The 13,883-nt window shown below is 35.3% G+C and overlaps 2 protein-coding genes across 2 annotated transcripts in view; both read right to left on the bottom strand.

The window, feature by feature from the left end:
* The window catches only part of LOC116215983 (putative disease resistance protein RGA4), a 198,359-nt gene that overhangs the window by 51,830 nt on the left and 132,646 nt on the right, over nt 1-13,883 (bottom strand). The window lies entirely within an intron of this gene.
* Nucleotides 9,784-12,522, bottom strand: LOC116188845 (universal stress protein PHOS34-like). The gene is made up of 4 exons (XM_031518306.1): nt 12,466-12,522; nt 10,490-10,600; nt 10,257-10,378; nt 9,784-10,114 (listed from the first exon to the last, which is right to left on the bottom strand). The coding sequence occupies exons 1-4, from the start codon at nt 12,520-12,522 to the stop codon at nt 10,039-10,041; spliced, it is 366 nt and encodes a 121-aa protein (XP_031374166.1). The 3' UTR covers nt 9,784-10,038.

Genomic DNA, 13,883 nt, shown 5'->3' with positions numbered 1-13,883 from the left:
GCTATTCATATTTGAAAGAATCTCACTTTTCATTTGAGGTCAAAGCATATCGATATTAAATTTTACCACATTAGAGATGCGTTGAAGTCGAATGCAATTTTTTGTTTTATACTCCACTCTATTCCAGGCACAATAGGACAAATAAGTATCAATTAACCTTCACTCCATATGTTTGGTTGAAATTCCTCACTTCTAATTTGGTGGAATTTTTTTTTCTCTACTCAATTGGTTGCACTCGCCCCCGGCATTCCTCGAGGCTTACTTTTTTTCGGTCTGAATCCTGGTATCCGGAAGCCTAATTGGGCCCCGACTAATCCAGTCGAGCCAGGTCGGCCCACTAAGGGGTAAAACTCTCCCAGCGTGAATTTTCTGCATTCACAAAGACTCGAACCTGAGACCTTGCTTAAGCGGAACAAGCGCCGAACCGCTTGAACCAACCCACGTTGGTCCTCGAGGCCTACTTTGTAATATATATATATATATATATATAAATGTATAGAGCAACATATGGCTTATAAATGTATGGTATGTTAGACATTAATGGAGATTTATGCATGTTTCAAATGCATGTTATATTACGGAGTGAGAATCTCTTCTTTTTATTTTTTCTAATAATTTATGGCATTATCGATGGCAGGTGATGATATATTTTCGTGTACATATAGGTAGAATTATGCGACTATGCGTATATTTCGGCCCAAAAGACAAGTGAGAATGGAATAAAAAAATATTTTACAAAACCAACGTGGGTTGGTTCAAGCGGTTCGGCGCTTGTTTCGCTTAAGCAAGGTCTCGAGTTCGAGTCTTTTTGGATGCAGAAAATTCACGCTGGGAGAGTTTTACCCCTTAGTGGGCCGACCCGGCTCGACTGGATTAGTCAGGGCCCAATTAGGCTTCCGGATACCAGGATTCAAACCGAAAAAAAAATATTTTACAAAGTTGGCCGTGAGGAATGTCACGGCCAAGTGCAGCCAATCGAGTGGGGAAAAAAGAATTCCACCTAGTTGGCACAAAGTCTGTTGACCAAGCCTATGGAGTGAAGGGTAATTAATGCTTATTTGTCCACCTGTGCCTGGAATAGAGTGTATTATGGCTCTATTCCAAAACCAAAAACTGCATAAATTTGTCAAACTAGAAAACGTGGATGCTAATGAGATGAAGCTAATATGATGACAAAACCTCTGGCTAAGGAGAAGTTTAGATAGTTGGATTATTCTTTCAATTTGGATGAAGACTTTAACTCTTTTCATTAGACTTTTTCTTAGGCTTAATCAATCTTTAATAGGCTCAAGACCCATCTTTTTGAGGGTTTAGTTCAGCCAAAAGGATGCAGTATAGTAAGAGAGTCGAAAACAACATAACATAACAGAGAAGGCAGAGAACAAAGCTACAAATTTGTCTACCATGGCATCCGACAAATGCGAGATCAAATCTCGATCGGAAAGTCAAATCCACTTTGATTGAGATGAAATTTTGATGGCATCTTCAACTCTTATAGAACGATCAGAATTTTTATTGGAGCTCTGTGGGTGCTCCGTTTCTCTTTTTTTTGGGGGCCCAAGAGAGTATTCTCTTGAATTTTGTTGATCCTGTGGTTTTTCCCACATCATGAATTTTCCACGTAAAATATTCTTGGTGGCCGTTTCATGGTTTATTTGCTTATTTCAATTGTCCTGGCAAGAAAGCTTAGTTGGTTTTTCAAACATCCTTTCCTAACACTTCCCGATAGAATAGTGTTGCATTCCACTTAAACATAGACCCTTGTACTTTTCCATCTCTGGTAACACTTGTTGACTATGCAGAGACATGCTTTAAGCAAATAAACTGAACAAACAATAAATGAGACACAGAGAATTTTTTAAGTGGAAAACTCCAATTTGAGGAAAAACCGTGGGACCCAATGCATATCAACTTTCCACTATCAATGTCACACATCGTTTTTTTCGGTGGAATGTCAAACATTATTTCTCACCCAAAAATCGAAATTCGTCCCCCAAAAGAACGGCTTACAAACCCAGCCAAAACAATCACCTACGGAGTTCGGACGAAAATTGTAGCCATATAAAATTTAGTCCCACGAGTGTCGAAACTGATGTCAGAATATGGTCTCAAAGAACCAGAAATTTTCTGTCTTTATTCCTTCTCAAAGAGACGGAGAAATTGATGAAAATTTATGTCTCAGTGGAAAATTTCTGGCCATATTTTAGAGATAGAATATGGGCAGCTTTGATCCATCTCAAATAGACGGAATGTTTCGTTTAAAGAGATATAATTTTCTATTTCAATTCTCATTTGCAATGCAACTTCTTTGGACGATGCCTAATCCGTCTCAATTCCTTCTCTATAGGTGGTATAAAGACGGATTTTCGTATCTCAATTTTCTAGGAGTGGGAGAGGCCACTACCGCCCATACATCCGCACCCATCATCCATGTCAGACCATCTGCTAACCCCGTTATGGGGCCTATCCCTGCGAACTTGAATGATCCTAATTTTTTCAATACCTTTCTAACCCCTTACTGGTGCACCATTTGTCTTCCCCTTCAAACACTTGGTGATGCCTCAATTTCAGAGACCAATCCTCCAAATGGGTCCCAAGCTGCTTCAAGCTACAACTCGATCCTCAGCTGCTCATGCAATATATCTGCTCTAAAGATCAGATTGTTGCTTGTCTCACCAAAGTCTTACTAACTCCCACTTCTCTGTTCTTTCGTCCAATTGTTGCCCTTGCGAGGAAGTAAAAATAGCCAGATATACTACAGAATATGCATGTCTTACATGCTTGGCTTTATTAATATAAGAGTGTACTCATTGCATGTTACTCATGGGGGGTCTAAGATCCGAGAGTTAGTGTTGCGAACTTTGCTTGATTTTTATCTTATAAGATGTTATGTAGTAAAGTTTTAATTTCATATACTGGATTTCTCCATTTGGAAAAAAATGTGTTTGGTTTTAGAGTTGAGTTTTGATTTTAATTAGTTTGTAATAATTGTGTTATTGAATTAAGCGAAAAGTAATGAATAGTTGAGAAAATTTAATATTAAAAATTGAATTAAATGGTTAAAAAATTGAAAAAAATGAAAAAAGTAATAACTGTGTTGTTGATTTTTATTGTTTAGTGAGTATAGTTAGTATAGTTAAAATTTTAAAAACATAACTCACAAACCAAACATAGTTTATATTCTGTCATAAAACCTACCTTGCAAGTTTTTGTCCAATAATCCCTAAAAATTCTCTATATCTTCCATTAAATAAAAGTTTTGCACAGGGACGGGGCCGGCCCTTGCACTTGGCAAGAAAGAATTAAAATAAAAATTTTGCAAGGGGTCTTCAATATATCTTCTTTACATATTAGTAGTTAGTTACCTAACTAGTTGGCACAATTAATCTTATTTCTCAACATAGTTTTTATTTATTTATCATTATTTAATTTTGTTATTATTAATTTAAATTTTTTACATTTTTTTATAAATTTGTTAGATTTATTCATTTAATTTATATATATATATGAAAACAAAGCAAGAACCGAATTCTCATACCGTCACATCATCACTTATGAATTAAAGAAACTTTTATAATCTTTTATCTAGAAAATATTCTCATATATATATATATATATTGTCCTAATTAGTATAATATATGTGTTATATCCACATATACCCAACGAAACATATACAATATATACAAGTATATATACATGACGCCTAACATATCTAAATATATGTATTTCATAATATAACATATATATACATATATACTATATATATGTAATCTTATACTTTAATCGTCCAAATACATACACATGGAATAGACTTGCAACATATATGCATATATTTTTATTGTATAACGTCTATATTTTTATAGAACTTTATTTAAATATTGTGTTTCCTTTAATTAAATCTAGAATTTCTTTCCAATTGTCTAGCTCGAATTATAAGACAAGCAACGATTCGTATTCAATGGACGCCGTTTCTCCTATTTCTTCTCTACTCTGTTTGGAGCTCCCTAACTCCCGCTCGAGATTCAAGTGGCATTGAATTTGATCGACCCGTAAATGCTACCTCACAATGAGATAGTTTCTTTATGTAAGAACAATTTATATATAAGAGGATCCAATTTTTTTTCTTATATTCCATTAGGGGTTTTGATTCGATAATTTAGATTTACGTTAAGGGTTTTGTCAGGATATCAATCACTTTATGTTATTGTTGTTGTTGTCTTTATTGTCACTGTTGTCATTGTTGTCGTTGTCACTATTATTATTATTAACAATTTATACAAAAGAGTATCTAATTTTTTTCTTATATTCCATTAGGTGTTTTGAGTCAATAATTTAGATTTACGTTAAGGGTTTTTTGTCAGGATATCAATCACTTTAGGTTTTTTTTTTCTTTTTCTGTTCCTCGGATGCAATTTGATCCTTCTATAGCCATATTACCCAAAATACTTTTCTGTAGAATTATTGCATTATTATTCACTATGATAATGAGGATCTAAAAGAATTTATTTATTTTCTCTAAGATAGTATCTATTTTAAGGGTTTTGTCAGGATATCAATCACTTTATGTTATTGTTGTTGTTGTCTTTATTGTCACTGTTGTCGTTGTCACTATTATTATTATTATTAACAATTTATACAAAAGAGTAGCTAATTTTTTTCTTATATTCCATTAGGTGTTTTGAGTCAATAATTTAGATTTACGTTAAGGATTTTTTTGTCACGATATCAATCACTTTAGGTTTTTTTTTTCTTTTTCTCTTCCTCGGATGCAATTTGATCCTTCTATAGCCATATTACCCAAAATACTTTTCGGTAGAATTATTGCATTATTATTCACTATGATAATGAGGATCTAAAAGAATTTATTTATTTTCTCTAAGATAGTATCTATTTTATAAATAGATGTTTATACTTTCAATAGGGCGATTATTTCGTTTTTGCTCTAGACATGTATATGCTAAGAAATCAAGGTATACTCATGAAGTTAATGATACACAAATCCTTAAGTACATTGTCCAATAAATATGTAAAATATATAGTTATACAATGAGATGGATTCTTAGCTACAGAAGAACAATTTATGCAAGAGACGACCCAAATTTTTTTCAACTATAGCACATTGAGCAGACATAGCACATTGAGAAGACATACTATGAAAAATTAGATATTAAAGACTATTGTTTTAATATTTTGTCCAAAATTAATTATCTTTTGTGTTGGGAATTGGTGTATGCCCTACTGGCAATCTGTCATCAGTTCTCTAATGTAACATGTCCTTCATTATGATACGAGGCTTTTCTGTTATTATATGGATTGAGCTAAATATGATTTTATGACTTGATTGTGAGATCCTATAATTACTAAACAATATTCCTAAATGTCTCTAGCCAAAATATTATCATTAATTAGGACGACGATAATGCGGTTGAACTAATGTGGATGTTGAGAAGCATAGCACATTGAGAAGACATGCTATGAAAAATTAGATATTAACTATTGTTTTAATATTTTGTCCAAAATTAATTATCTTTTGTGTTGGGAATTGGTGTATGCCCTACTGGCAATCTGTCATCAGTTCTCTAATGTAACATGTCCTTCATTATAATACGAGGCTTTTCTGTTATTGTATGGATTGAGCTAAATATGATTTTATGACTTGATTGTGAGATCCTATAATTACTAAACAATATTCCTAAATGTCTCTAGCCAAAATATTATCATTAATTAGGACGACGATAATGCGGTTGAACTAATGTGGATGTTGATTGATTGATGACAGATTAGAGACATCGAGTTGAGTCATCATGGATGCTGAGACATGGAGCCACAGGTCATGGATGCTGAGACATCGAGCCACACCATAGGTATTCATTATGAGTAATGTGTACTGGACATCTGGACATCGATCCACCATGAGACTGCTACATGGATAGTTATGTGACTGTCATTAGCAGGGCTCATAGTGACTATGGTGGTACAGTGGTCATTTGACTTGAGATCACTATATATACTTTAAACGCCATTGGCTTATAAAGACGGTTATTGGCTTAGCATAGAGAAGAATGTAGGATATGTCCCTCCCACATAATGAGAGCGATATCTCACGGCCGCTTCGTGGGTAAGTCTGAAAGTATATATATGCACACCGAAATAATTTGATGTGGGGATATAGAGCTCATTTGTTCTAATAGACTTACTCGGTAAACCAAGAAATAAAGATTACCATGCCTCAATAGAGATATAGAGGACAAAAGGATTATACTACATGGTAATATAGGTCATAGGTTCGGTGAGTAATTGACTTTCCGATTACTTGAGTAACAATGTGATGCTCACTATTTGTAATATTGAAATAAAGATTTTGATATACTACACTACGACCAAATCGATGGGATGGTTTTGAAACACTAAAACTGTTTAAATGAGTTAAAGTGCAACTAATTAATCGGATATTTAATGAGACTAAATTTACTGATTAATTAGACCTGATTTATTGGATTTGGACCCGATTTGTACACGAAATAGACACATTGGGGCTCGAATTGAGAGCCGCGTGTGGACAATATGCACGGCCAATATGCACGGCCATTTGATGGCCACCTAGCATGGTTAAAAAGGGCTGCCAAAATGGCAATTTGGGAGGCTTATTTGAAGCCATTCCACACCGTCCATCATCAAGAGAAAGCCCCCATATAAAGAGCTCAAATGTTGAGCTTTCAGAGTGTGTACATATTGGAAAATTCAGTTCAACTCGAATAAGTCTAATAGTTTAGGTCTCGCATCGGTGTTTCCTTCGAGCTTGGCCGTTAGCACCGACGATCTCAAAAGTTTCAAGTGCACTTTGTTTATATGAGTAGAAAATTCTTCTAGTACGTCTTGGGATCTAGTTTCTATGAGTAGAAAATTTGAATTTCTTCTTCTTATTTTGTAGAATTTTTGTATTTTTATTTGCATTGGTATTTAAATGTTTCGCAAATAAATTTCTTATTCTCATGTGATGATGTTACATAAATATTGCAATATAGATGTTTGATATTATTCTCATTGAATAGTTTTCAAAAATTTAATGTTACACATTATACATCCACGTACCGAGAAATCGAGACATGATACTTATGAAGTTATCGATATACATGTTCCAACTACACACCATCCTGATAAATATGTGAATATTTATTTCTTATTGTTTTATCTTTTATGATCTATAATTACATCTATATATATTCGATCACAAATAATAATTTTTTTAATGTCTTATTTTCCTTTTTTTTAGATTATATCAAATATCAAATATATACCTTTCAATTGTTTTTTGAAATTTTATTATAGATTATTTGGTTTTATCCTGAAATACTACAACTCTATACAAGATCTTGGAGAGGGAACCGCCTTTATTAAGCTCATTTGCTGTCACTTTAACGGCTTGAAAATCACTAGGTCCAATACCCCCAATACAGATTATGGTTTACAATCTGTATATATTTTGATCACAAATAATAATTTTTTTAATGTCTTATTTTCCCCTTTTTTAGATTATATTTCCCTTTTTTCCAATTCAAATATCAAATATATTTTTCAATTGTTTTTTGAAATTTTATTATAGATTATTTGGTTTTATCCTGAAATACTACAATTTTATACAAGATCTTGGAGAGGGAACCGCCTTAAGCTCATTTGCTGTCACTTTGACGGCTTGAAAACACTAAATCCAATACCCCCAATATTTCTTATGGTAATCTTTTATGATCTATAATTACATATATATATATATATATTCAATCACAAATAATAATTTTTTTAATGTCTTATTTTCCTTTTTTCCTATTTGGTTTTATCCTGAAATACTACAATTCTATACAGGATCTCGGAGAGGGAACCGCCTTTATTAAGCTCATTTGCTATCACTTTGACGGCTTGAAAATCACTAAGTCCAATACCCCAATACAGATTATGACAATTAACATGAGGAAACATTTCCCGTGCAAAGTGTGGGTTTTTAGCTAGTTCCTATGAATTAACAGAAACAGAAACAAGCAATCACTGAATTAAAAAAGACTGTTCCTATGAATCATTAACTGTGAAGGGAAATCTCGTGTAAATTCGAAACCCAAAACAGAAGCCAGCAATCACAGAACTAAAACATCAACATGACATCTGAAAAGGTCAATAATCTGAAATTATTGTAGGCATGGCATCGATCTAAAGAAAAACGGGCATCCGATGGTTTACCTGTCCTGAATCTCGAAGACCACCATGAACGCCTTTCCCTAGCCGTGTTCCTGAGTTGCCCTCTAAAGGAACTCCTCCCTCGTTCACTCCCACTGGAGATGATCTTGTCGGTCACTTCCTTATCAGAGTATTCACCAATCACAGTGCAGTGCCTCCTCCCCAGGATCTCGTTACACTCGGTCATCATCCTCTGTTCCTGCAGGAGGCAGAGAAGGTGAAGGACACATCGAGGGGGGGGGTGGGGGGGGGGTTTTAGCTACTCTTCTAACCGGTCATGAAATCTGAAAAAGAACTCCTTTCCGTGTTCATGAAACTGCCCCTCCGGTTCTTTAAGAGGGCAATGACCGGAACCCCTCTCCCGGGTTCATGGAATCTGAAAAGGAAGGGGTTGCTAGAAGCAAAGGCCTTACCTTTCCAAAATCAACGAACAAATTAGAACTCCTCAGCTCCTGAGAAACCGAACAGAAACGTCCAACAATGACCTGAAATCAACCAATCAAACCGTTTAAGATCACTTCAAGAAAATTCAAATCATGGGTTCTGTTCATTTGTTTCTTTAAGCTCAAAATTTGAACCTGAAAACGAGTTCAAGAATGAGAATTAGAAACAAAGACATACCTTTCCGAAATGGACGATCTAATGACAACCCGTCAGCTCCTGAGAAATCGAACAGATACAGAGAGAGAGTGAGAGAAAGAGAGGAGAGAGAGAGAGAGAAAGAATTAAGGCAGAAGTCAGGTAAGGCGAGGGATACAATTTAAAAAAGATAAAACTAGCCGTTGGAAGTGCTCCCAACGGCTCTTTTTTTTAAAAAAAATTTCAAGTGCCATCTCACCTTATTTCCGTTTAATTCGGAGGGCCCTCCCAGTGTTTGTTAATTTCAAGAATGTTTCTTCTAATTTTTTTTTTAAATGTTCAAAGAACCCCCAATTCGGAAGGGCAGTGATAGAATTAGGGGGGCAGTGAGGACTCCCTCGTCAACATTCCTGGTGTTGGAATGGTGATTATCAGGGGACCTTGTTTAGGGCAGTGGTCGTCGGTGAGGGGGCCCACAGCCCTTACTCTTTGTCGGTTCTTCTAATATTCAGAAATAATTGAAAAAAATAAATAAATAAAACTCGAAAAGGGAGGGCAACCTTCCCACCCTCGATACATGTGGGACTCCAGGATTGCACGTGTATTATTCTCTTGCTACACTAAGACTTCGTGTAGTCCGCCATTCATCGACTCTCTACAGTGCTCTTCAGGTTTAGAGTTCAGCAAATCATATAACAGAGTTCGAGTGACTCGATGACTTTCTGCTTTCATTTTGATGAATTTGTTTACATAACTGTGTAAAGTGGGAAGGAGCGGTTCGAACACAAGAAGGTACTTCACATGGTTCGTCATCCTTGATGTGTTCGAGCTATTTGACTGCTGTGGATCAAGCTCCGGCCATTACTATATCAACTTGGATGATCTGGATCTCAGAAGGTACCTGAAGTTCTCGGTGCATTTGTACTCTTAAGTTCCTGAGGGAAGAAACCATGGGCCCAAACGGAGATATCGAGATGGTATTGAAGCAGAATCTGTCAGATTCACGCCGTGGTCGCACCATTCAGTAGGTTCTAGTTCTTTCTTAACGTAGCATGGTCGTATATATGTAGCCAACATTTCATGCCCACATGTACATTTTACATACAATAAAACAGAGCGAAAACTTTGATAATTTTACGAGCCACTGCATAAACTGCTTAGATCATCTTACTCTCGCTGCATCCATAAACCATGGCTCGACAAATCTGTTTGGCTATGTGAGCTGTTTTAGTTTTAGGGCTTTTTCACGATCACTCTGCTGCAGCTTGATTTGTGGATGCAGTAGTCGCTCAAGCTCCCTAAAAATGCCCTGCAGAAGAGTACAGAGACAAATACTTTAGCCCTATCTTGGTATCGTACCTATAGAAAATTCATGATCACATATCGAGTCCTCAAGATTTCTTGCTGCTTGTTTATGAAGTGTGAGTTCTACTATTGACAAAAAACTGCACCGTTTCAGAGCTCCATATCCGTGACTGCTGACGACTAATATGGCAGCCCGGTGCTTCTCCACAGCCTCACAGAGGACATTCCTTGCATCCCCTTCAACCACTTCAAACTCCACTTGATGAACCTGTACCGAAACCAAGATTATACATATAATTAATGTGACTTAGTTTGTAAATGACCGTATGATATGATACAACTGTTATAAGCTGGGATGGTTGTATTATTCGATACTTACAGATTTGCTATCGCAAATTTTCTTGGGCTTCTCTGTCGCTAAGGTGGCCGCTTTCCTTAAATCCGACCCTACTATGGGCAGAACGACAGAAGCTCCTGCAAAAAGAGTACACTGTCTCAAAATCCAGTTTCCAAAATTCTCTATTTTCAAAGATTGAAATTCTGAATCCTAATTTCCAAATTTTAAACTTCTTCCTGAATCAAAATTCCTCAAACCTTTAAAATACCAATTTTAAGATTTCCTTATTACTATTTTTTTCCAGTCACAAGGGGCACGGGTAGATCTACTGAGTATCGAACATGTAATCTCTTGGTTACCAGATGAGAGCGTCCGCCACTACTCTACAACGTCCTTCAATAAGTTCCTTATTATTTACACAATCAAAATCGATAAATATTTCAATTTCCATCGATCGAAAATAATGGTACGCCATCTTTCCATTTTCAAACCAAATTTGGGTGTTCGGGGTGAGGATTTGTTCTACATGAGTATATCCAAAATAATATCCAATTTCATGATAGACAAAAGCATCAATAACTACAAGCAGTCTTGGTGGACATTTCCACAATGCAGCTAAATTGCCTTTTGCTTGGGTCATCTCAATTACGTAATGTGTTCATTTAAAAATAAAGATCATCTGCAACTTAATTATTAAAAATATGATTTTCAATTAAAATTATTCAAAAAGTTTAAATATTGTATTTTTAAACCAGAAAATGAAATTGCAAAATCAAAAATATTTGTAACAACTATTTAATAAATATATTAATTTTTTAATACAAAAATCATGTGTGACCAAAAGTTTCATCGAAGTTCGTCCCTTCCATAAGAGAGATGAGTTCTAATTTCGAAAGAGTATGACGCATTGATTAGGTGGCGCTCATGTAACACGGAGTGGGGCCAAAATTGAGTCTCAAAATGAGATTCATGTCGGTAATGCTCTCAGAGCATCCACAATGGGGTCTTCCCATTCCCATTTTCAGGGGTCCACGTTGCTACAAGAGAATGGGGACCCAAGCAAAATTGGGACTACTCTTCTAATGGGGAGTCCCAATTCCCATCCCAATTGTAAACCCACATGATTTTTTCATGTCAAAAGAATGAAATGAAAAAAAATACTTATTAGATATTTTATCATAAATATTCTTAATTATGCATTTTTATTTTCGATTTCAATTAAAATATAATAATTAAAATTTTCAATTTATTATTATTGAAAAATAAATTTTAAAAATTAAAATTGCGAGCATTATTTAGGGTTCGATAAAAAATAACATTTCAACTTTTCAAATTATTTTTATTGAAATTTAATAATTAAAATTTTAAATTATTTCGGGTTGAATTATTTCGCGTTGAATTAAATTTTATATTTATAAAAAAAAATGTTGCAAAATCCTAAACATTACATTATAAATCTTGAAATTTCAAAATGTGATATAATGTAGAAAAAAACAAGCATTACAATAAACGCCGATGTACAAAAACCCATAGGACTGGATTGACATCAACTTTCCATAATAAATTTCATCCAGAGCAAGCCATCGGATCAACAAAATTCAGAGAACACTCTCTTGAATCACCCAGAAAGATGAATTACAAACTCACCAGGAACATCACACACAAAGCTGAAATGAAAATTCTGGACAATCAAAATTTATTTCCATGAGAAGACACTTTCAAAATTTTGTCTCAATCTGGGTTGATTTTCCCTTCAGACCACACTGTTCGGATGCCCTGGCAGACGAATTTGTGGGTCCGTTCCCTGTCGGTCTCTATTTTGTTTTGTTGCTTTCGACTTTACTGTACTGCCGACTTTTGGTTGAATTAAAACTCTCACAATCTTGGGCCTATTAAAGCCTAAACAAAAGCCTCATTAAAGTCCAATGAAATGAGCCCAATTCTTCCTCCAAATTGTAAAAATAACTCAAAAAACTCCCGTCTATTTGGAGATTTCAAACATACTAGCTTCGGCAAACATCGAGCTTCTCCTTAGCTCCATTCTCATTGGTGTGCACTTTGTCTAGTCTTACCATTTTATACTCTAGCACATCTCTAATCTAGTAATACTTAATATCGATATGATGTAACCTCCAACGAAAAGTGGAATTCTTACAAAGATGAATAGCACTTTCACTATCACAATAAGGAGCGTACCCCTCTTGCTTCAAGTTCACAGCCATACATCTCTTTACAACCTTTGGTTTTCATGGTCGATATAGCGATGCACTTTTTTGAAGCCTCGACTATCATGAGATAGCTCCCCTCCTGCAAAAGTCATTAAATATCCGGTAATCAATATTCATATCCGCATCTGTATAGCCTATTAACTTTGTTTTCCTCATGTCAAAGTATAAAACACACCTTGGATGTTTCTCAAGAACCACTTGACCACATATCAGTGCTTTTTCCTCGGATTAGAGAAAAAACGTCTAACCATACAAAAGAATGGTTAATATGAATGCGGAACACGGCGTACATCAAACTCCCATGGAGTACGGAAATTTCATGGCAAAGTAGAACGCAGAACTTTCTTTATCTCTTGTAGGACATTGATTCGAACTAAGTTTGAAGTGAGAAGCAAGTGATGATAAGACCAATTTTGCATTACCTATGTTGAATCAATCCAGAATATTCTCAAAGTACTTCTCTTGTGAAAATCAAAGTTTCCCACTCGATCTTTCACGAGAAATATGCATTCTATGGATTTGCTTCGCCGGTCCCAAGGCTTTCATGGCAAAAGATTCACAAAGCTCTTTCTTTAGATCTGCAATCTTGCGTACTCATCATCGTCAAATTCTAAACAGCCAACGGATGAGGATGCTGCTGCGGAGCATCCAGTTCATCCAAAAGGCGCGATTGAGGAATTGAAAAAGGAAAAGGAAAGGGATAACGACAACGACTTATGATACGCTACTTGTTGGTCATTGATATGAGCAAGATTGCAGATCTAAGAAAGAACTCAGCGAGTCTTTTGCCAGAAAGGATTTGGGACCAACAAGTAGATCCATGGGAAGCATATTTCTGGTAACATATCAAGTGGGGAACTTAGGTTTTCTCAAGAGAATTATATTGAAAAGATTATGGATCGATTCAACATGGGTAATGCAAAACAATATTATCACCACATATTTTTCACCTCAAACATAGCTTGAACTAATGCCTACAAGTGAGAAAGAGAAAGAAAAGATGAAGAAAATTCCTTACACATAAGCTGTAGGGTGTTTGATGTATGCCATGGTACCCACGATCTATATATTGTTATTCATTTTCTCTATAATCTGGAGAAAGTGGAGTTGGACGTGGTTAATTGGATCATGAAGTATCTCTAAGGGACACCCAAGATGTGTTTATGCTTTGGCGCGAGTAAACCAAATTTTACTAGGCTATACAGATG

The sequence above is a fragment of the Punica granatum genome, chromosome 8, assembly GCF_007655135.1.
Source record: "Punica granatum isolate Tunisia-2019 chromosome 8, ASM765513v2, whole genome shotgun sequence".
Classification (NCBI taxonomy): Eukaryota; Viridiplantae; Streptophyta; class Magnoliopsida; order Myrtales; family Lythraceae; genus Punica; species Punica granatum.
This window is presented reverse-complemented; position numbering and strand designations above follow the sequence as displayed.